This window comes from Salmo trutta, chromosome 26 (assembly GCF_901001165.1).
Source record: "Salmo trutta chromosome 26, fSalTru1.1, whole genome shotgun sequence".
Taxonomy (NCBI): Eukaryota; Metazoa; Chordata; class Actinopteri; order Salmoniformes; family Salmonidae; genus Salmo; species Salmo trutta.
Window position 1 is genome coordinate 9,882,744 of NC_042982.1, and position 25,355 is coordinate 9,908,098.

The following is a 25,355-nucleotide window of genomic DNA, read 5'->3' on the forward strand; positions in this document are numbered from 1 at the left end:
CTCAATGAGCTTTATACCGCCATAAGCCAACAGGAAGACACTCATCCAGGAGGCGCCACTCCTAGTGACCGGGGACTTTAATGCAGGAAAACTTAAATCAGTTTTAACTCATTTCTATCAGCATGTTAAATGTGCAACCAGAGGGGAAAAAGTTCTAGACCACCTTTACTCCACACACAGAGATGTGTACAAAGCTCTCCCTCGCCATCCATTTGGCAAATCTGACCATAATTCTATCCTCCTGATTCCTGCTTACAAGCTAAAAATAAAGCAGGAAGCACCAGTGACTCACTAGAGTGTAGTGTGTATGGCAAAGTACATCACCGGGGCCAAGCTTCCTGCCATCCAGGACCTCTATACCAGGTGGTGTCAGAGGAAGGCCCTAAAAATTGGCAAAGACTCCAGCCACACTAGTCATTGACTTTTCTCTCAGCTACTGCACGGCAAGCGGTACCGGAGCGCCAAGACTAGGTCCAAGAGGCTTCTAAACAGCTTCTACCCCAAGCCATAAGACTCCTGAACAGCTAATCAAATGGCTACCCAGACTATTTGCATTGCCCCCCCCCACCCTCTTCTACGCTGCTGCTACTCTGTTATTATCTATGCATAGTCACTTTAATAACTCTACCTACATGTACATATTACCTCAATACCGGTGCCCCTGCACTGGTACCCCCTGTATATAGCCCCACTATTGTTATTTACTGCTGCTCTTTATTTATTATTCTTATCTTACTTTTTTGGGGGGTATTTTCTTAAAACTGCATTGTTGGTTAATGGCTTGTAAGCATTTCACTGTAAGGTCTACCTACACCTGTTGTATTCGGCGCATGTGATTTATTTGAGGAAGCTTCCTTTATCACACAGGTCGCCAGTGTTGTGGAACATTTTTAATCAAATACTTCTCAGATACCGGAGCTTGTAAGTTCAATTAGACTTTATTACAAAAGTAACAGAAGCTCAACAGTTCAATGAAACAATTGAATCTTCATTCTTAGTGCTTGGTTTTCATACAGTCTTACTCTTACATAACGTCATCACCACACTTTACGAATCTTGTTGTCTTACTTAGTTTCCATTCTCTTATTGGCTCAGACATTGGGTGCATAGATTATAATGGTGGTGTGACATGCATACTCCTTAGCTAATGTTGCTGTCCAAAGGTCTTCACAAGTTCAGACCGATGTTGTCTATGTATGATTAACCCATGTGCATGTCCAGTAGCCTTCACAACATGGCCCAGACCAGACACATCTTGTTGGTTTACCTTGCCTAATCTACACAGATTCTGCTTACGTTCTGTTTTTTACATGTCCAATGGTCAATTCGATTTTGATCCAGCTTTGTAGACTCACATGGGCTTCAGCCTTCATTCAGCTTACCCATGTGTCACGGTTGTCGTAAGGAGAAGCGGACCAAAGTGCAGCGTGTGTGTCGTTCCACATTTTATTTACACTGTGAAACTACGCAGTACATAAATAAACTGAATGACAAAAACAACAAACCGTGACGCAGAGGTGAAAAATACACTGACTCAAAGATAATCTCCCACAAACCCAGGTGGGGCAAACACCAACTTAAATATGACCTCCAATTAGAGACAACGATGACCAGCTGCCTCTAATTGGAGAACATTCCAAACAAAGCCCAACATAGAAAATCAAAACTAGAACAAACCAACATAGAAATACAAAACTAGAACATAACAACGTAGAAAAATTTAACTAGAAAATCCCTCTGTCACTCCCTGACCTACTCTACCATAGAAAATAACAGCTTACTATGGTCAGGACGTGACACCATGTCCTCTTCTCTCATCCTTCTAGACCTATCTGCTGCCTTTGATACTGTGAACCATCAGATCCTCCTCTCCACCCTCTCCGAGTTGGGCATCTCCGGCGCGGCCCACGCTTGGATTGCGTCCTACCTGACAGGTCGCTCCTACCAGGTGGCGTGGCGAGAATCTGTCTCCGCACCACGTGCTCTCACCACTGATGTCCCCCAGGGCTCTGTTCTAGGCCCTCTCCTATTCTCGCTATACACCAAGTCACTTGGCTCTGTCATATCCTCACATGGTCTCTCCTATCATTGCTATGCAGACGACACACAATTAATCTTCTCCTTTCCCCCTTCTGATAACCAGGTGGCGAATCGCATCTCTGCATGTCTGGCAGACATATCAGTGTGGATGACGGATCACCACCTCAAGCTGAACCTCGGCAAGACGGAGCTGCTCTTCCTCCCGGGGAGGGACTGCCCGTTCCATGATCTCGCCATCACGGTTGACAACTCCATTGTGTCCTCCTCCCAGAGTGCTAAGAACCTTGGCGTGACCCTGGACAACACCCTGTCGTTCTCCACTAACATCAAGGCGGTGACCCGATCCTGTAGGTTCATGCTCTACAAAATTTGCAGAGTACGACCCTGCCTCACACAGGAAGCGGCGCAGGTCCTAATCCAGGCACTTGTCATCTCCCGTCTGGATTACTGCAACTCGCTGTTGGGTGGGCTCCCTGCCTGTGCAATTAAACCCCTACAACTCATCCAGAACGCCGCAGCCCGTCTGGTGTTCAACCTTCCCAAGTTCTCTCACGTCACCCCGCTCCTCCGCTCTCTCCACTGGCTTCCAGTTGAAGCTCGCATCCGCTACAAGACCATGGTGCTTGCCTACGGAGCTGCGAGGGGAACGGCACCTCCGAACCTTCAGGCTCTGATCAGGCCCTACACCCAAACAAGGGCACTGAATTCATCCACCTCTGGCCTGCTCGCCTCCCTACCTCTGAGGAAGCACAGTTCCCGCTCAGCCCAGTCAAAACTGTTCGCTGCTCTGGCACCTCAATGGTGGAACAAGCTCCCTCACGATGCCAGGACAGCGGAGTCAATCACCACCTTCCGGAGACACCTGAAACCCCACCTCTTTAAGGAATACCTAGGATAGCATAAAGTAATCCTTCTAACCCCCCCTCCCTTAAAAGATTTAGATGCACTATTGTAAAGTGGTTGTTCCACTGGATATCTTAAGGTGAATGCACCAATTTGTAAGTCGCTCTGGATAAGAGCGTCTGCTAAATGACTTAAATGTAAATGTAACTTATATTGATTATTCTTTCTACTTCAAAGAGAACAGTATAGTTACGGAGAATCACCAGATGACTGGAAAATTATCCCACACCGGCATTATTAAGAAACTGGGGAAAACGCACAGTGGAATGTTTACCTTTAACTCGCCGGTGGCTGGAAGGTGTTTGCGCTTGTTTGATGCATCTCCGCCTTGTTGTTTGTCATTATCCGACTGGCCGGAGTTTGTTCACCACGGAGCCATCTCCTGCCTCTCCTCCCCCATCTGATAGCGGAGTCAAAGGAGCACAGCAAGAGGAGCATGACAATCAACAATGGTCGCATGTCATGAGCCGTGAAAGCCGCCTCCAGCAAAATAGTCTACACTCCAACAAAAGGCCCCAAACAGATACAAACAACGAATAGTTTCACCACCCTGGAGCCTGATCTTCCTGTGCCTTCATCGCTTGGGGTACCTGTGTCTGCTTCTCCATCTGTAGGATTCCTGCACCAGGTGCCGGGAGCTGTGGGCTCAAGTTATCCTGCCTCTCACCCATCCTTAAAGGGATCTCCAAATCCTGTGAAGCGTGGGAGTGGGCGGATTTCCTCGTCCTTCTTGCCGGCTGTGATTTTGGTAATAAATGTGACTGTTCCTGGTGTAAAAACAATGTCCTATCCTGGAGCTCAAGTAAATTCCATTACTAAGCTGCTACCGAATGAACTACTTCAGGAGATGGAAATGGATTCTATCGTAGTTCATGTGGGTTTTAAATAACATTATGTAGGGCAAGAATTGAAACTGGATTTTAAAGAGCTGATTGACTCTCTGCTAGGCACTAATAAAAAGACCCATCATATCTGGCCCTGTTCCCTCTCTGAACCATGACATTGAGCGCTTTAGCAGGATTCTCGCTCTTCACAACTGGCTACGTGATTATTACAGCTCAATGGGTGTAACTTTTGTTGACAATTTCGATACTTTTTGGAAACAAAACACGTTTTATAAAGAGGATGGGATCCACCCAAAGCATTTGGGTTCATGGATCCTTTCACAGCATTATAAGGTTGCGTTGAGACAACGTCTTATCAATGACCCAAGCCCAGCTCAGTTAATCCCTACCATTGTGTCGCTGAGTCGTCATAATGCTTTAGCAAATGTACATTACACCAGGGACGTTGGTAGACACCATGTAAGTAACCTAATTTATGACCCTCTAATTGCCATGAATGCCTCTGGTGATCCTACAGCTATTGTATACAGCAATCATGTGCCTATTGACCAGATGTATGCTGTTGGCACTGAGGCGGTGTGCCCTAGAAGGAAGTCCACTGTGTGCAGCTCACCCTGTACTAATATAAATAACATGAGAATATCTACTTGAGCTCAGAATAGCCCACGTTAACATATGTAGCTTAAGAAACAAAGTTAATAATAATAAAATGAGTAACCTGCTAGTAACAGATGACATTCATATTTTGACTAACTCTGAAACTCACTTGGATAATATCTTTGATGATACAGTGGTAGCAATACAAGGTTTTAACATTTACAGAAAAGACAGAAATGTGAGTGGTGGGGGTGTTGCTAATTATATTCAGAACCACATTCCTGTAAAGATTAGAGAGGATCTCATGTTAAATACTGTTGAAGTAATATGGCTACAGGTTCATCTGCCTCACCTAAAGTTCATTCTTGTGTGAAGCTGCTATAGACCACCAAGTGCTAACAGTCAGTATCTGGATAACATTTGTGAAATGCTTGATAATGTATGTGAAATGAACAGAGGTATATTTTCTGGGTAATTTAAATATTAACTGGCTTTCATCAAGCTGCGCACTGGTTCAGGTTATCAGTCAACCTACCAGAGTAGTTACAAACAGCACAGGAATTAAATCATCAACATGTATTGATCAAATCATTACTAATGCTGCAGAAATAGGCTTGAAAGCAGTATCTAGATCCATCGGATGTAGTGAAAACAATATCGTAGCCATATCTAGGAAAATCAAAGTTCCAAAGGCTGGGCCTAATATAGTGTATAAGAGGTCACAGAAAAAGTTGTAGTGATTCCTATGTTGATGCAAAGAATATTTGTTGGTCCGTGGTGTGTAATGAGGAGCAAACAGACGCTGCACTTGACAAAAAATCTGAAATTTGGACTCATCAACTCTAATTAACTTATCCTCTGCTGCAGAGGTAACTCTGGGTCTTCCTTTCCAGTGGCGGTCCTATGATGACACTGAGAGACAGTGTCATCATAGCGCTTGATGGTTTTTGCCACTGCACTTGAAGAAACTTTCAACGTTTTTCGGATTGACTGACCTTCATATCTTAAAGTAATGATGGACTGTCGCTTCTCTTTGCTTATTTGAGCTGATCTTGCCATAATATGGATTAGGTCTTTTACCAAATAGGGCTATATTCTGTATAGCGGTAGATCTGTCCTTTAGTTTAACGCAAACCTCTGTGTTAATACAGGGCTTTTGATTGGGAAGGCAGTGAACCTTCACCGTGGGGCAGAGGTGTAAAGTACTGAAGTAAACATTATTTAAACTACTACTTAAGATTTTTGGGGGGGTATCTGTACTTGACTTTACTATTTATATTTTTGTCAACATTTACTTCCCTACATTCCTAAAGAAAATGATGTACCCTTTGCCCCATACATTTTCCCTGACACCCAAAGGTACTCGTTACATTTTGACAGGAAAATGGTCCAATTCACACACTTATCAAGAGAACATCCCTGGTCATCCCTACTATCTCTGATCTGGTGGACTCACTAAACACAAATTCTTTGTTTGTAAATTATGTCTGAGTATCCGTAAATAAAATGATGCTCTCGATGGTGCAGCTGTAGAACTTTTTGAGGATCTAAGGACCCATGCCAAATCTTTTCAGTCTCCTGGGGGGGAAAAGGTGTTGTCATGGCCTCTTCACGACTGTCTTGGTTTGGACCATTATAGTTCGTTGGTGATGTGGACACTCTCGACCTGCTCCACTACAGCCCCATCGATGTTAATGGAGGCCTGTTCGGTCCGCCTTTTCCTGTAGTCCATAATCATCTCTTTTGTCTTGATCACGTTGTAGGACCAGATAGGGGTAAAGTAGTAGTGGAATAGGATAGGGTTAAAGTAGTAGTGGAATAGGATAGGGGTAAAGTAGTAGTGGAATAGGATAGGGTTAAAGTAGTAGTGGAATAGGATAGGGGTAAAGTAGTAGTGGAATAGGATAGGGTTAAAGTAGTAGTGGAATAGGATAGGGTTAAAGTAGTAGTGGAATAGGATAGGGTTAAAGTAGTAGTGGAATAGGATAGGGTTAAAGTAGTAGTGGAATAGGATAGGGTTAAAGTAGTAGTGGAATAGGGTGGTGGGTTTGATTGAGTGTAGGGTTAGATGGAAGACATTTTATCGTTTTTTCCCCCTTTCCCCTTTTTCCATTTTGTTGCTCAAAGTATAATGGGTTAGTACCCTAGTCAAATCAAATCAAATGTATTTATATAGCCCTTCTTACATCAGCTGATATATCAAAGTGCTGTACAGAAACCCAGCCTAAAACCCCAAACAGCAATCAATGCAGATGTAGAAGCATGGTGGCTAGGGAAAACTCCCAAGAAAGGCCAAAACCTAGGAAGAAACCTAGAGAGGAACCAGCCTGTGAGGGGTGGCCAGTCCTCTTCTGGCTGTGCCGGGTGGAGATTATAACAGAACATGACCAAGATGTCCAAATGTTCCTAAATTACCAGCATGGTGAAATAATAGTAATCACAGTGAACAGGTCAGGGTTCCATAGCCGTGGGCAGAACAGTTGAAACTGGAGCAGCAGCACGGCCAGGTGGACTGGGGACAACAAGGAGTCATCATGCCAGGCAGTCCTGAGGCATGGTCCTAGGGCTCAGGTCCTCCGAGAGAGTGAAAGAAAGAATTAGAGAGAGCATACTTAAATTCACATAGGACACCGGATAAGACAGGAGAAATACTCCAGATATAACAGACTGACCCTAGCCCCCCGACACATAAACTACTGCAGCATAAATACTGGAGGCTGAGACAAGAGGGGTCAGGAGACACTGTGGCCCCATCCGATGATACCCCCGGACAGGGCCAAACAGGCAGGATATAACCCCACCCACTTTGCCAAAGCACAGTCCCCACACCACTAAAGGGATATCTTCAAACACCAATTTACCATCCTAAGACAAGGCCGATTATAGCCCACAAAGATCTCCGCCACGGCACAACCCAAGGGGGGGCGCCAACCCAGACAGGAAGACCACGTCAGTGACTCAACCCACTCAAGTGACGCACCCCTCCTAGGGACGGCATGGAAGAGCACCTGTAAGCCAGTGACTCAGCCCCTGTAATAGGGTTAGAGGCAGAGAATCCCTGTGGAATCTCTAGATAGTCTAGTTGGTGTCGGTAATGCAACATACACTGAGTGTACAAAACATTAGGAATGCCTTCCTAATATTGAGTTGCACCCCCTTTGCCCTCAGAACAGTTTCATTTTGTCAGGGCATGGACTCCACAGGGATGCTGGCCCATGTTGACTCCAATGCTTCCCACAGTTGTGTCAAATTGGCTGGATATATTTTGGGTGGTGGATCACTCTTCATATACACGGAAACTGTTGAGCGTGAAAAACCAAACCGCATTGCAGTTCTTGACACACTCAATCTGGTGTGCCTTGTACCTACTATCATACCCCGTTCAATGGCACTTAAATATTTTGTCTTGCCCATTCACCCTCTCAATGGCACACATGCACAATCCATGTCTCAAGTCTCAAAAATCGTTCTTTAACCTGTCTCCCCTTCATCTACACTGATTGAAGTGGATTTAACAAGTGACCTCAATAAGGGATCATAGATTTCACCTGGTCAGTCTCTGTAATGGAAACATTTTGTACACTCTGTGTATTTGGATGCCAACCGTCATAAAACCTAATCCAAGAAGAACATTGAGCCGTTAAATGTACTACCAGTGAAATAATATGGACTTAAAACAATGTCTATAATGAATATTATTTGATAGACTAGAAGTTTGGTAATGTTTAGGCTGTTACAAATGATATAAGTGGATTCTGTCAAATGTGAGAAAAACAATTTAGTTGTACTTGTTGCTCACGCGCGTTTCTGCCATCGCTATAATGTTCCCACCTAATCTCCATTTACATTTTAGTAATTTAGAAGATCTCTTCTTCCTTTAATCATTGAGGACATGTATTTCCATTAAGGGCGTTCGTATATCTGGTCCGCGTTACCCTCTGTTGTGGGAGTTTAATCGGGTGAAAAGTGATGGCAAAGGTGATGTAGTTCAGCACGTGGAGTAATGAGTAGGTTTCTGTGTTTTTACATGCGAAAGAGATTAATTTTGATAAACGCTTTGTCTTCCCAATTGAAATGAGTTCGAATGTTCTAACATGTATTTTTTCTGGAGAAGAGACGATGCACCAAGCTGCCTTGTTGACAACATGACCGAGCAGCACATATAACTATTTGATTTGAGATAGGTGCTCCTCCCTCCCCGCTTTCGCTCGATGACGTGCCGGGCCATTGTCAGGTTCAAACCGGTCCATCTTAATATAACGCCCCCAATATTAGCGCTGTCACTCGGCTTTCTTGTCGATATAATGGTTCATCCCTGATGAAACTCACAATTGTGCACACTATTGTTCAACTTCTATCCACTTTTTGAGGTAGAAGGCTCTTACCCGGTACAGAACTTGGAGGGGCAAATAAAGCTTTCTGATATCAGATTTTCTGTTAACTCCGTAGGCGATCATTGTCCTCGACTCTACTGAAGATGGATGTACTTCACATTTTGCAAACGAACTTAGTGTCTATTGTAATCGGCTTTGTCGTTATTATTTTACTGTGGATGAATCGAGGCAAACAAAGCAACTCACGTTTGCCTCCTGGTCCTGCACCGATTCCTCTGCTCGGTAACTTATGAATGGATGTGAAAGCGCCATACAAGCTCTACATGGAGGTCAGTCAAATACTTGAGCTAGATCAGTGTGCAAGGTTAAGTCAAAGATATAGAATAAGGGTGTAGAATGGGATATACATTTAATTACTTTTCCACAGAACAAAAATTCATTATTTGTATTCATACAAGCTAAATGTAGGCTAGATTATTCTTGTTTTACATTATTTTCTGTGTTGGTTATTGTAGCAACAAAGCAGTTCAGTATTTTCATTTGACTGCTTAGTTCCCAGCCTACTGTACGTTTTTATTGAATTGCCCCTCTCTCAATATTCATCCAAAGTATACTACATGCATGTATTTGAGAACTGAAAAAGTGTGTGTGTGTGTATGTATATATATATATATATATATATGTATATGTATGTGTGTATATATATATCGATTCCATAAATTAATTTGTGGAATTTCTTTCCTTCTGTGCACACTCTTGGCATTTTCTAGACCAGCTTCATGAGATAGTCACCTGGAATGCTTCTTAAAAGTTAATTTGTAGGATTTCTTTCCTTCTTAATTTGTTTGAGCCAATCAGTTGTGTTGTGACAAGGACATTTTCCGTATTGACTGACCTTCATGTCTTAAAGTAATGATGGACTGTCGCTTCTGTTTGCTTATTTGAGTTGATCTTGCCATAATATGGACTTGGTCTTTTAGCAAATAGGGCTATCTTCTGTATACCACCAATACCTTGTCACAATACAACTGATTGGCTCAAAACAAATGAAGAAGGAAAGAAATCCTGCAAATTAACTTTTAAGAAGCATTCCAGGTGACTATCTCCTGAAGCTGGTCTAGAAAACGCCAAGAGTGTGCACAGCTGTCATCAAGGCAAATGGTGGCTACTTTGAAAAATCTCAAATATATTTTGATTTAACACTTTTTGGTTACTACATGATTCCATATGTGTTATTGCATAGTTTTGATGTCTTCACTATTATTCTACAATGTAGAAAATAATAAAAATAAAGAAAAACCCTTGAATGAGTAGGTGTCAACTTTTGACTGGTACTGTATTTGCTTGTTTGTGCATGTGTTGGTTTGCATGCTCAAACCCACAGCCTTTGTGCATTTACGACTACTACTGTAAAATGCAGTGAAGAAAATGAAGTACATAGTAACAATTAACGTCACACCTTGCCAAATTTGGACTTTTTGTATAATGTGAGGTCATGATACTGTCGATTAACTTTTGGTTGAACAGATTTGTGGTTGCCATTAACTTAGTAATCATTTACTAGTTAACCATCAGGTACAGACTGTGCCTTCTAAGCAAATAATTTCTATCTCTGAGGCCTCAAACAGAGTAGACACAGACACGTCCAGTGGCGTGTATTCATGGATGCCAAGGGATGCCAGGCTTCCCAAAAATGTCGACACATTTATTTTGTTTTAAATCTTTCGTCTCTGTGTTTCATAATTTCCCTTCAATTCGGAAGAGGTTGAAAGCATCTCACAGGAGAAAGCATCTGAGCGAGCGAAACAGCGCCCCTCTGTCTCTCTAGTTGTAGGCCATCTGTCTGATGCTCTCTGGTCCAAACGAGTATGACATTGTTCCAAACTCACTTTGTGGAATTCAAAATGATGATGCTTGTCTTTCAAAATTCAGATATACAGTACCAGTTAAAAGTTTGGACACACCTACTCATTCCAGGGGTTTTCTTTCTTTTTACTATTTTCTACATTGTAGAATAATAGAAGACAACAAAACTATAAAATAACACATGGAATCATCTAGTAACCAAAAAAGTGTTAAACAAATCAAAATATTTTTTATGTTTGAGATTCTTCAAAGAAGCCACCCTTTGCCTTGATGACAGCTTTGCACAATCTTGGCATTCTCTCAACCAACTTCATGAGGTTCTCACCTGGAAAGCATTTAAATGAACAGGTGTGCCTTGATAAAAGTTAAGAAGGAAAGAAATGCCACAAATTAAAGCATTTGAGCCAATCAGTTGTGTTGTGAAAAGGTGGGGGTGGTATACAGAAGATAGCCCTATTTGGTAAAAGACCTAGTCCATATTATGGAAAGAGCAACTCATATAAGCAAGAGAAATGACAGTCCATCATTGCTTTAAGACATTAAGATCAGTCAATATGGAACATTTCAAGAACTTTGAACGTTTCTTAACCTCTCTTTGGTATGTGGGACGTGACCGTCCCACCTGCGGGACACACTATTCAACAGACAGTGAAATAGCAGGGCGTCAAATTAAAAACGACAAAAATCTCACAATTCAAATTTCTCACACATTCAAGTATTATACACCATTTTATAGATAAGACTCTCGTTAATCCAACCACATTGTCCGATTTCAAAAAGGCTTTACGGCGAAAGCAAAACAATCGATTATGTTAGGACAGCGCCTAAAAAATAAAAGCCACACAGCCATTTTCCAACCAAGGAGAGGCGTCACAAAAACCAGAAATACAGCTAAAATTAAGCACTAACCTTTGATGATCTTCATCAGATAGCACTCATAGGACTTCATGTTACACAATACATACAATATTTGCAATATATTTGCAATATTTACAATAAATACAATATTTGCTCGATAAAGTTCATTTTTATATCCAAAAACCCCATTTTACATTGGCCCGTAATGTTCAGAAATGTTTTTCCTTCAAAAACTTCCAGTTAATGAACACATCAATTTATAGAAATACTCATCATAAACATGGATAAAATATTAAACTGTTATTCAAAGAATTATAGATAAACATCTCCTTAATGCAAACCGCTGTGACAGGTTTCAAAAAAGCTTAATGGGGAAAGGACACTTTGCAATAATCTGAGTACGGCGCTCAGAAAACAACAGCAGGCAATACAGATACCCTCCATTTTGGAGTCATCTAAAATCATAAATTAGATTATAAATATTCACTTACCTTTGATGATCTTCATCAGAATGCACTCCCAGGAATTCCCAGGTCCACAATAAATGTTGTTTTGTTTGATAAAGTCCATAATTTATGTCCAAATACCTCCTTGTTGTAAGCGCGTTCAGTAAGCTACTCCAAATGTAGGAAGCGCGCTGAAAATGTCACGATGAAAAGTCAAGAAAAGTTCTATTTACGTTTGTAGAAACATGTCAAACGATGTATAGCATCAATCTTTAGGGCCTTTTTAACATAAAACTTCAATAATATTCCAACCAGACGATTCCAATGTCTTGAAAAATGTAATGGAACACAGCTACCTCTCACGTGAAAGCGCGCCAATGAACTCATGTCCTTTCCTGAGTCAACAACTTCCAACTTCCTTTGTTCGCTCTCTGTTCACCATAGAAGCCTCAAACAACTTTCTAAAGAGTGTTGACATCTAGTGGAAGCCATAGGAAGTGCAAAATGAACCCTAAGTCACAGTGTGTTAGATAGGCAATCACTTGAAAAAACTACAAGCCTCAGATTTCCCACTTCCTGGTTGGATTTTTCTCAGGTTTTTGCACGCCATATGAGTTCTGTTATACTCACAGACATCATTCAAACAGTTTTAGAAACTTCAGAGTGTTTTCTATCCAAATCTACTAATAATATGCATATGCTACATTCTGGGTCTGGGTGGCAGGCAGTTTACAACGGGCACACTTTTCATCCGGACGTCAAAATACTGCCCCCTACCCTAGAGAAGTTAAAGTGCAGTCGAAAAAAACCATCAAGCACTATGATGAAACTGGCTCTCATGAGGACCGCCACAGGAATGGAAGACCCAGAGTTACCTCTGCTGCAGAGGATAAGTTCATTAGAGTTACCAGCCTCAGAAACTACAGCCCAAATAAATGCTTCAGAGTTCAAGTAACGGACACATCAACGGACACTCAACATCAATTGTTCAGAGGAGACTGTGTGTATCAGGCCTTCATGGTCGAATTGCTACAAAGAAACCACAACTAAAGGGCACCAGTAATAAGAAGAGACTTGCTTGGGCCAAGAAACACGAGCAATGGACATTAGACCGGTGCAAATTTGTCCTTTGGTCTGGAGTCTAAATGGGAGATTTTTGGTTCCAACCGCTGTGTTTTTATGAGACCCGGTGTGGGTGAACGGATGATCTCCTCATGTGTATTTCCCACCTTAAAGCATGGAGGAGGAGGTGTTATTGTGTGGGGGTGCTTTACTGGTGACACTGTCTGTGATTTATTTAGAATTCAAGGCACACTTAACCAGCATGGCTACCACAGCATTCTGGAGCGATACGCCATTGTCACGTAGAGTAGGCCAGAAGGCTAAACTGGAAAACCTAACCTCTATAAAAAATAAAAAGATGGCGGAGCCGCAAAAGTTCTTCTGTGCAAAGGTGTTTATTTACATAGTGATTCCGGAACAAAAACAACAGTACTGCCATCAAACCATATGGGTCAGCTAAAAACAATGCTGCCCCACCCACAGCTCAATCCAAAATGCCTCTCAATGAACTGAAAGAGAGGCTCCTTTTGTAGGGGTAGCCCCTCCCCTCAGAACAATTAACACTAATTAATTAAGCAATTACCTATTCAACCTACAGTTTCCATTTATCTAAACATACCAAAATATATACATTGCAACACGTTTATGAAACATCACAATATAACATTTACAAAATTACATCACTACTGACAGTGTCAACCAACATGCCCATTTACATTAATGAGCCATTCCGGACAGGCACTACAAAGTAAGCCCAATTCCCTTAGCTCGGGTCCTTATCCAGCATAGCCGGAAGCTACAGAGATGGAGAGAGAGAGAGGAACAGAACAAACAAACAACGCGCTCATCCATAACATCTAAGTATAATAAATATTGCTTATATTAAATATGAACACTTGTCTGTTTATTTCTTTATACCCTAACCGGTTACTGACGTAAGTGTGAAATGTATGTACTAAGATAGAGAAGCTAACTTGTGTGTCGACCCACATTGTTAACTTATCTGATAACGGAGCAGGGAGGAGTGATGAATGTGTGCGTGCGTTAAAGTACCAAATGCTGCCCGCGGCCAGTGACGGACTTCTACGTCACAGCCATCCTATCTGGTTTGGGCTTAGTGGGACTATCATTTGATTTTCAACAGGACAATGACCCAACACACCTCCAGGCTGTGTAAGGGCTATTTTACCAAGAAGGAGAGTGATGGAGTGCTGCATCAGATGACCTGGCCTCCACAATCCCCGACCTCAACCAAATTAAGATGGTTTGGGATGAGTCAGACCGCAGAGTAAAGGAAAAGCAGCCAACAAGTGCTCAGCATATGTGGGAACTCCTTCAAGACTGTTGGAAAAGCATTCCAGGTGAAGCTGGTTGAGAGAATGCCAAGAGTGTGCATAGCTGTCACCAAGGTAAAGGGTGGCTATTTGAAGAATCTCAAATATAATATATATTTGGATTTGTTTAACACTTTTTGGGTTACTCCATGATTCCATATGTGTTATTTCATTGTTTTGATGTCTTCACTATTACTCTACAATGTAGAAAATTGTAAAAATTAAGAAAACCCTTTAGCTGGTCTAAAACTTTTGACTGGTAGTGTACCTCCATCGATCCAGTATCCCTGCACATTGTAAATATGGTAGTGTTACATTTTATTGATTAATGCATTGTTAGGGGTTAGAGCTTGCAGGAAAGGCATTTCACTGTACTTGTGCATGTGACACTAAAACTTGAAACTATCACCATCCCCATCAGATTCAACCTCTTCCTACTCCATTTCCTCCCCAAAATCCACTTCCCCTATCACTGTCCCAATACTCACCAGCTTCTCCCACCTCCAGTACCATGTAGTCATCACTTGTCAATACAAGTCTTTGTAGGTCAGATTCCTTACTTGAGCTGCTCTACAGTGACTCTATGTGTATTAAGGCCAAACATTTATACCTCAGGCCACGTCCTTAATTAACATTAAGGGGCACCTGGGCTAACAGGCCATGAGTCTGCATTTAAGAACTCTGTCATGTTACACATGAGCTGTGTTCAAATATTCATACTAACCGCACTAACCATACTATTTGTGACTTAAATTGAGTATATAGTATACTTATTGGTCATATTATGGGTATAGTTAGTATGCCAAAAGTTCCCGGATTTCGTACTACATTCGCCAAAATTTGAAGTATACACGCAGAGGACACTATTTCCGTACTTTAGGGCCCATAATGCAATTATTCAGGAAATGGGCGTGGCTTCACATCGTTTTCAGATTTGAAGAAAATATGCAGCCGAAGTACAATGACAGTGGTAACATTTCATTGCTTTATCTAACTATGACAAATTTTAAGAAAATGTTGAGCAATGTAATACAGTAATGACTTTTCAAATAAGTTACCTTCCACGTTATGTTGGCTGACAATTAGTTAGCTACGCTGTCCTTACGAACCACATACCATATCATTACAGCAGTATGTACCGATATGTTGTTAGCTAGCTACCTAACATTAGTTGGCTATTTACACATCAAACTTGCCAGTATATTAACTATAGGCTATCTAACTAACTACCCAACTTTTATTGACTTGATTATTCCAGTAATTCTTAGCTTAGCTAAGTGGTAGTTGTTGTGCATTCTCAATGGACATTCGGGTGCTTTCGTAAATTCGCTCTGGCTATCTACTCCGATTTCAGAGCACTCTCGTCTGAGTGTACCAGAGCGCAGAATAATGAATTTATGAGCACTCCACACCCGTTGAATATGGCCGGTGTCAGTAAACGTCTGCAAAAAAGCGTAATTAAATTGTTGGCCGCAGCACAGTTACAGACACCAACGCTCTGGATAACATGAAAACTGTCTAACCAGATCTGCTAGGGCGAGTAAAATGGTCAGAGTGGTCTCATTTGTGTCTGGAAGTAGCTAGCAACCTAGCCAACGTTAGCGTGAGTGTTTGACTGCCGTTGTAAGGTCAGAACGCTCAAATCAACCCTACTCCTTGGCCCGAGCGTCCAGTGTGCGCTCCGAGAGCGAAACGCTCTGAATTTACAAACGGACAATCTGACAACGCTCAAAAATTTACGAGCGCACTCTGGCACTCAAGATTGAATTTAAGAACACATCCGACGTCGTAAAATGTCTAACTAGTCATTTGTTATGCTAACTTGCTAGCAAGAGGTTGCGTAGCAACAGCATCAACTTCCGTTAGACAGGCGAAGAGCTAGTATGCTCAACTGGAAGGATACTGTTTGTTTACAGTATACAAAATGAACTAATAGTATATAGTATGTAGTATATAGTCATTAAGTATGTAGTTTACAGTATGTTAGTATGGGTATTTGAATACAGCTGTGGTTTCCTAATACCTATACTTTTAGAATTCTGTATTGTTTGGATCTTTTACATGCTGGGTTTATTATAAATTGTTAATGGTTTATGTTGTAGTAATGGTTTATTATAAATTGTTATAATAATGGTTTATGTTGTAGTAATGGTTTATTATAAATTGTTAATGGTTTATGTTGTAGTAATGGTTTATTATAAATTGTTATAATAATGGTTTATGTTGTAGTAATGGTTTATTATAAATTGTTATAATAATGGTTTATGTTGTAGTAATGGTTTATTATAAATTGTTATAATAATGGTTTATGTTGTAGTAATGGTTTATTATAAATTGTTATAATAATGGTTTATGTTGTAGTAATGGTTTATTATAAATTGTTATAATAATGGTTTATGTTGTAGTAATGGTTTATTATAAATTGTTATAATAATGTTTTATGTTGTAGTAATGGTTTATTATAAACACATGAATATGCCTGCATATAAGATGGTGATGTTGTAATAGGCCAAGTGATATCATGTTTGAAATAACAACAATTCAAATGAAATAAAACATTTTTAATCACCAAAGTAGGGCTACTCTCTTTTGCCAACATAAATAAGATGCTTGATGATACTGTCGCACTTCCTTTACTCTATAAAATAAATTGCATTATCAAGCTTGGTTGGTTGTTTTGAGTGAAACCTTGTAGCCTACATAGTGGTCCATGCGCGTGACACAGAGAAAGACCTTGGCAGAAGTAGCAGCATCCTTAGCACCATCATTGCTGTTCTTATCTAGCTAGACCGAAAAATATCCATGGCGAGGAAAAGCTTGAGATAATCAACAAGGCTTGTTTTCAGTTAAGATTACTATCATTCATACATATTGGATATATTTTGTTTGATTAGATTTCATTATTCTCCCAGGCCGGTATAGAGGTGAAGACAGGAAGGAAGTGGAGGGCTCAGGATACAGTGGAGCAGGCTGAGTCACAGGTACGGCACAGTGTGCTGGTGAGCACGGTGATTACCGGAAGAGCTGGCCTTGGTAGCATTACAACACCACGCTACAACAAGGCAGGCGGAAGCTGGTGCAGGAGGAAGTGCGAGCAGCAGTAGAGGAGGATTGAGCCAGCAGGAAGGTCGGAATGCGGCAACAAGGAGCCTGGAGAAGATGAGAGCAAGCGGTGGAGCGTAAGGTCACATAATCCGAGCTGTGGAAGGCAGAGGCCCATCACATCAAGTTCTTGATCCAGGCAGTCTACGATGTTCAGCTAGCTAGCGTTAGCCACAACAAATTGGAATTCGTAACATGTCATACACGTTTCAAATTAGTAATGTATCGTACGAATTGTAATCCTTAACATATCATACGAAATGGATGGTGGACATCCACAAATGAATACATACATACGAAACGTAACATATCATACTAAATGGAGTATTTCGGATTTACGTACTTAATAATACAAAATGCTCTGAGACCAGGTTGAATTTAGAGGTATCTACCTGGAAGGATCGGCCTGTGACTGAGTTAAACTGTGACAACTTGTTTCCGTGTGTGGTATAGTGGTGCGTGGGTCAGCTGTTTGTTCACCCTCCCAAAATGGCTAATAACCCATTAGCAACCGCTACAGACGGTATCTAACTGAGCATTCGCATTCTCTCAAGATGCTGAAAGAAAGAAAGAAATCATGTTTCTCCACTTCTGTTACCGAGTCAACATTTTGGCCACATTTGGTGTATCGTTAGACTGCAAGAAATGCTTATTCTGCTGGAGTTAATATTAAGGCCACAGTATGTGAGAGGTTATAGTCCTACAGTCAATGTCACGTCCTGGCCAGTATAAGGGTTAATTGTTATTGTAGTTTGGTCAGGACGTGGCAGAGGGTATTTGTTTTATGTGGTTCAGGATGGTGTTTGTCATGAAGGGGCATTTGATTTAAGTATTCCGGGGTGTTTGGGCACTGTTTGATGTTCATGTATTCTATGTTTAGTCTAGTGTGTTTGTTTCTATGTTTGGCTAATTGGGGTTGGGACTCTCAATTGAAGGCAGGTGTGTCTATTTGCCTTTGATTGAGAGTTGGTGTGTTGGTGTTTGTCATTTGTGGGAGATTGTTCCGTGTATAGCGTCAAGCCTTACAGGACTGTTTATTGTCGGTGTGTTTCTTTTTGTATACGTGGTTATTTTGGGTTTGCCTTCTTTCCTCATAATAAAGAAGATGAGTATACACATACCTGCTGCGTTTTGGTCTCATCACTACGACAACCGTGACAGTCAATGTCAAAATGTCAGTTTCCATTTAACATTTTTACATTTTAGTCATTTAGCAGACGCTCTTATCCAGAGCGACTTACACTAGTGAATACATACATTTCATGGATTTTTTTTTTGTACTGGCCCCCCGTGGGAAAAGGAACCCACAACCCTGGTGTTGCACACACCATGCTCTACCAACTGAGCCACAGGGAAGGCTAACCCATCTGAACAGCCTGAAGTAACCTTCTGTCTTATGTAATTGTAACATAATATACTAATTTGCTAACTCATGCAATAATGTCAATAGGAGATTTATGAGAAAGTTTGGCAGAAAGAATAGGTCAGAAGTGATCATTGATCACATAAAGGAAATCAGTGCCCTCTGGTGGCTAGATTGTATATTGATAATGTGTAGAGAGGTCCAACGTCCAATTCCAAGAATGTATCACTGTTTTCCCTCTAGTGTTTTAACCAGGAAGATTTCGAAGTAGTCCTGGGGATTAGAGGTATCCAGGTTTTTAAGGCGATGATCTGCTTCCTCTCGTATGTAAGCTTTGGCCTTGTCTATGGCCTTAAACAGCTCATGATCTTTTCCTTCGAAAGCACTTCTACGATTCTGGGGAAAATGTTGTAAGGCTAGAAGAGGAAACATGGGAAGGAAGGAAGTGGTGGTTGTTATATTACAACGGATGGGTCTAATCCTGAGTGTCTATTCTACAAGTTACCAACGGCTAAATCTATGACGTTAAAATGCCAATTCACTCTGTTCCATCTGACTACGCAATCCACTGTCTCATCAGCCCAGCCAAGCAATTTATAAACTTGATCTCCACTATAAAAAGCATCTTGACATTAACTCACATTTCTTTTAGACTAACATTTAGTTTTAAACAGCAGAGATTTGTATAAACCTTGCTGCCTGTTTCTCCGACACATTGCCACATTGTCACATTGTTTTAATATTCAAGTTCGATCTCCAGCTGTCCCATACTAATGAACGTGTCAGGAGTTGTGACAAGACAGACAGGCAGGCAGCGTTTCTCAGCCAGTCAAAATCATGAATCAGCTGGCATCATTGTTATGGATATATACAAAGAAAATGTCAATTGAAAAAAGGTCAAACGAAATGAAGTGCAGCTAGTTTTCAGTCTTTCCATCTTCAGTTTGAAGTGATTGTGTTAGCTGTGTTGTTGGCTAGCTCCTCTGAACAAGTGCCCTGACGAGTGAGGACATTTTCTAAGCCAGGTGAAATCACACCTCATCAGCTCATTGTTATGGATGTATCCAAACAAATGTCACTAGAAAACAGCTGAAACAAATGCAAAGACTTTGCTGTTATTCTGGCTGCACTTTTTGACGTGACTGCAAATTAGCCATAGTTGGCTAGCTAGCAAGCAAGGGATAATAACTTTGCTAGCCAGTATGGCAATGGAACATTTAGAACGAACGACTGGGTTGCGCCCATAGATACAGAACAAAAAGACTGAACGACTGGTTTGCGTCTCTAGCAACCGAACCGATAGAAGGACACGACCAGCCGGCATGGGTTGCAACCCTAGATTTGTGTCGGAACTATATCTTCTGGAAGGATTAAATAGCATGAACAAATTCATCAAAACAATTTAAATAAAACTGTCAATCATTATTTGAAATGTGTTGGTAACCCGTTATATAAAAGTGATAATGTCCTCTAAGCCGGTGTTGAGGATATATTGGCACAGTTTGCAACACCCATGTCAATATATCCTCCAAACACCGGGTTCTCAGGCATTAATGACTTAATGGTAACCCACGTTCTTTTGTCATTTTGGCAGGCAAGCTTCCGACGCCATCAAGCAATGCTATGGAAACAAGCATAAACACGCACGCACGCACGCACACACACACACACACACACACACACAAACCTTACTCTTGGACCCTCTCCTTGAGGCTCCTGCATCCTATTCAGAGGTTTTTCAGGGACATCAAAGAGAAGCTGCAAAGAGTTTTCCATATCTGCCTAGTAAACACTGAGCCATATTTCTTACTGAGCCGATGAGATGCGACGAACCCATTGTTTCTTGAAGAATATAACTGCTTCATGAACTTAGTACAACTTTCTCATTCCCTCATAACCCCAAATAAGGCTGTTTTATTCCATTGTCTCTACACGATCAACGATCAGGTTTGGGTAGCTTACTTTCTAAATGTAATCTGTTAGTTACTAGTTACCTGTCCAAAATTAGAATACCCAAACTCAGTAACATAATCTGATTACTTTCATTTACTTTTCCCTTAAGAGGCAATGCAAAAATGATCTATCAAAGACATTTGGTGTGTCATCATAGTGGTCAGACTTGAGTTCAGCGGTCTGCTTCTGTGAAACAGATATTATATGTGTACATGGATATGGCTATACTTATGTGTCTACACTTAGCAAAACGACAGTTATATGTGAGCAGGTAATCCGAACACAAAGCTCGCTTTTTAATGACAGGTCTGGACACACAAGATATTGTTTGAATCTGGCTGAAGTGTGCAGTACTATTTATTAGTTGAAGCAAAAGTTAAAACCAAATGTGTTACAATACATCAGTCATGTTGAATACAAAGGCAGAATAACATAGTGACCCCCACAGTGTACGTAGCGTACAGTACCCCTCAGTGCTTTGCCAGTATAAATGTACAGTCCTAACAACACAGCAACCTACACAACAAGACCAATTTCAATAACTTACATACATGAATGTGGACAGAAATGAGCCTTGAAATATCAACCCATACTTAGAGATCCTACCTGAGGATAATAGCAAGATACATACAACTCACTAACCCATCTATAGTTGTCTACAAGAAAAAAGGTGGTAAATGTAAGGCTATGGTTACTGTATAATGACAAGCAGCTGCCTGTGAAGCTGAGCCTGTGACCTCTCCACAGTAAAGTGGTCACTCCTCAGTCCTGTGTTTGATGTAGCAATCATAGGAACGCGGCATGCGGCCAAAGCTGGAGCACGCTGGCTCGATGTTGATCTCTTCTGGAGGTTTGGTGCCGGTGAAAGTGAAGCGCTGCAGGAGGGAGGTAAAGAAGAGAAAGAGCTCCACTCTGGCCAGAGCCTCTCCAGGACACGCCCGCTTCCCTGAGGGAAAAGAGAAAGGAGAGAGGTCATTGTCAGTCAGCTGAGACTATAACTAAATTGAAGTTGACCAGAGGTTCTCAGGTTTCTTGTTAAGTTTTTTTAATGAGTGGGGAAATCCTAGGCTGGTGGATCAGGCTAGCTCTACCAGGCTAGGAAAGGCCCAATCCTATCATATCTATGAAAGTTTTTTTGTGAATAGGATAGAGAGATACAGGATACAGATACAAGTTATTAGGAGAGCATGCTGAAAAGCAGATTCAAACCCATGCTGGCAGAGGAACAAAGTACATGAGCTCCAGAGAGGCAGCGGCTTAGACCGCAAGACCAACCCAGGCCTCTAGGTTTCTTGTTTTTAACTCACATAATCCACAAACTACTTGGAGCATGATCTTACCCACTCCAAAAGCAAAGAATCCATCATTTTTTTTAAAGACTCCATTTTCATCCAGGAAGTTCTCTGGGTCAAACTCATCTGGGTTTTTAAACAATTTGGGATCAGCAAGCACAGAGGACAGCAGAGGCAGGACCATGGTACCCTGAAAGAATGACAAAATAACACCCTTCACTTGCTATGAAAAATGCAGTAAAATGTAAATCATCTTGTTTAAACAACAGTTCCACCACGTCAAACAAGATACAGTGAAATGTAACATTCAGTATTGGTACAGTTACATAATTGTGGTCACCTCTGGAATGTGGTAGTTGTAGAACTCTGTATCTCTCATCACTTTGTGGGGTACAGAGGTAGGACTGAGGTCCATGTATCTCTGGACTTCGTGAATGACAGCATCCGTGTAGGGCATTTTAACTCTGTCGTCAACCGTGGGCACTCTTGAGTCAATCACCTCGTCTATCTCCTTCTGAACACTCGCTTAGGAAGATTTAAGTCACACTTTACATTAAGTCGCACTGATACTACGTACGGATTGTTGTTGGAGTTATTACATGTCACGACATCGTAATAACACATTTCAAACAATTCATAGTCCAGAAATATTCTTTTTTTGCTATAGTAGCTAGTGATAGAAACTACTAATTAGCATAACCATAAATACAACATTATCGTCGCAGAGTGCATCTTCAGACATAAACACCTGAAAGATATGAAATATGTACTTACATATCAACAAGAACTTAGCTAACACAATAAAAGCTAACTGGTAGGAAAATAAGGATGGTTGGAACTTTCTCTCACTTGACTTCTCTCAAGCTGATCTTCTCTGAGCTGGAGATCGCCCAGCATGCTCTGCTCCACTTCACCAGTGGGCGGTGCTACAGCTCTTATATGATGAACAAAAATGACTGATACGATTAACTACAAATACTTCACAGCCTTTTGTAAAACACCTTTGTTTTATCACAAAACCGGAGAAGTCCACAAAGCATATTGCATGTACAGTAACAGACAAATACATGACCTACAGCATGGTCAAGCAAGTTCATGTTCCCAACATTTTCGGACCACTAAACAACTACTGATTTAGAACGACAGTGTTACAACAAATCGCAAAGAAAACAGTAGCTATTCCAGCACCATTTCAACATTTTAGCCTCATCAAATCACCTCTGCTGAGTCTAATACAGTAACAACTAAAAGATACCAAAAACAATTTAGTCCAATGAACATAAGCTTAATATGACGTGGCTGTCCATGGTTCTGATTTCTGGCCTTCGTGCAAGTAGAAAAATATGTTGACTCACCCTACTTATAGAGAAACGCCAATGCCATCGACGTGGTTAGCATTTAACAGTTAGGACCGCTATTTCTTGTCCCGGAATCCGTCTGAACCGACAGGTTGAAGTCTGCTTGACAGAGCCCCTAACCTAGCTAAACTGCTAGCCATCAAGCTAACGAAGTTAGTCCAAGACAAGTTTTACAATGGAGCCCTCTTTGTCTGGAGAAGTAAATTAACGGTTCCAGCGCTGTAGGAGCTGAAACTACTACGCTTTGTTTCGAAACAAACTGGATCACAATTGCTTGTTTGAAGAGGATTATATGCTTGAGCATTTTATGATGGCGCCAGAGGAGATGGCTGCAGTCTTATCGGCTTTTAACCAACCATGCTATGTTGTTTGTTTTTTCGCGTTGTTCGTAACTTGTTTTGTACACAATGTTGCTGCTACTGTCTCTCATGACCGAAAAGAGCCTCTGGACATCAGAACTGTGATTACTCACCTCAGATTAGACAAAGAGTTTTTCTTCAATGAGTCGGACGGGAGGGATATACTACAGACACCCGACCAGGCCCAGATCCCCGTCATTCGCTGGAGAAGGAAACGGTGACTTTGCAGAAGATCAGGCCACGAGTGGCTAATCTGCCTTTGCCTTCCGTCCCGCTAGCTAACGTTCAATCGCTGGAAAATAAATGGGATGAACTGAAAGCACGTATATCATACCGACGGGATATTAAAAACTGTAATATGTTTCACTGAGTCGTGGCTGAACAACGACATTAAGAACATACAGCTGGCAGGTTATACACTCCATTGGCAAGATAGAACAGCAGCCTAGTAGAGTATCTCATGAAAATCTGTAGACCACACTATCTACCTAGAGAGTTTTCATCTGTATTTTTCGTAGTTGTCTACATTCCACCACAGACCGATGCTGGCACTAAAACAGAACTCAATGAGCTTTATACCGCCATAAGCCAACAGGAAGACGCTCATCCAGGAGGCGCCACTCCTAGTGACCGGGGACTTTAATGCAGGAAAACTTAAATCAGTTTTACCTCATTTCTATCAGCATGTTAAATGTGCAACCAGAGGGGAAAAAGTTCTAGACCACCTTTACTCCACACACAGAGATGTGTACAAAGCTCTCCCTCGCCATCCATTTGGCAAATCTGACCATAATTCTATCCTCCTGATTCCTGCTTACAAGCTAAAAATAAAGCAGGAAGCACCAGTGACTCACTAAAGTGTAGTGTGTATGGCAAAGTACATCACCGGGGCCAAGCTTCCTGCCATCCAGGACCTCTATACCAGGTGGTGTCAGAGGAAGGCCCTAAAAATTGGCAAAGACTCCAGCCACACTAGTCATTGACTTTTCTCTCAGCTACTGCACGGCAAGCGGTACCGGAGCGCCAAGACTAGGTCCAAGAGGCTTCTAAACAGCTTCTACCCCAAGCCATAAGACTCCTGAACAGCTAATCAAATGGCTACCCAGACTATTTGCATTGCCCCCCCACCCTCTTCTACGCTGCTGCTACTCTGTTATTATCTATGCATAGTCACTTTAATAACTCTACCTACATGTACATATTACCTCAATACCGGTGCCCCTGCACATTGACTCTGTACCGGTACCCCCTGTATATAGCCCCGCTATTGTTATTTACTGCTGCTCTTTATTTATTATTCTTATCTTACTTTTTTGGGGGGTATTTTCTTAAAACTGCATTGTTGGCTTGTAAGCATTTCACTGTAAGGTCTACCTACACCTGTTGTATAAGGCGCATGTGATTTATTTGAGGAAGCTTCCTTTATCACACAGGTCGCCAGTGTTGTGGAACATTTTTAATCAAATACTTCTCAGATACCGGAGCTTGTAAGTTCAATTAGACTTTATTACAAAAGTAACAGAAGCTCAACAGTTCCATGAAACAATTGAATCTTCATTCTTAGTGCTTGGTTTTCATACAGTCTTACTCTTACATAACGTCATCACCACACTTTACGAATCTTGTTGTCTTACTTAGTTTCC

The 25,355-nt window shown here is 41.4% G+C and overlaps 1 protein-coding gene across 1 annotated transcript in view; it reads left to right on the forward strand.

Annotated features, from left to right (window-relative positions):
- Positions 1-8,750: 8,750 nt before the first annotated feature.
- LOC115163053 (cytochrome P450 2M1) overlaps positions 8,751-25,355 on the forward strand; it is a 55,582-nt gene continuing 38,977 nt past the window's right edge. The window contains exon 1 of the mRNA XM_029714647.1: positions 8,751-9,048. Coding sequence (XP_029570507.1) covers positions 9,013-9,048 — 36 coding nt within the window. The 5' untranslated portion in view covers positions 8,751-9,012. The remainder of the gene's footprint in view (positions 9,049-25,355) is intronic.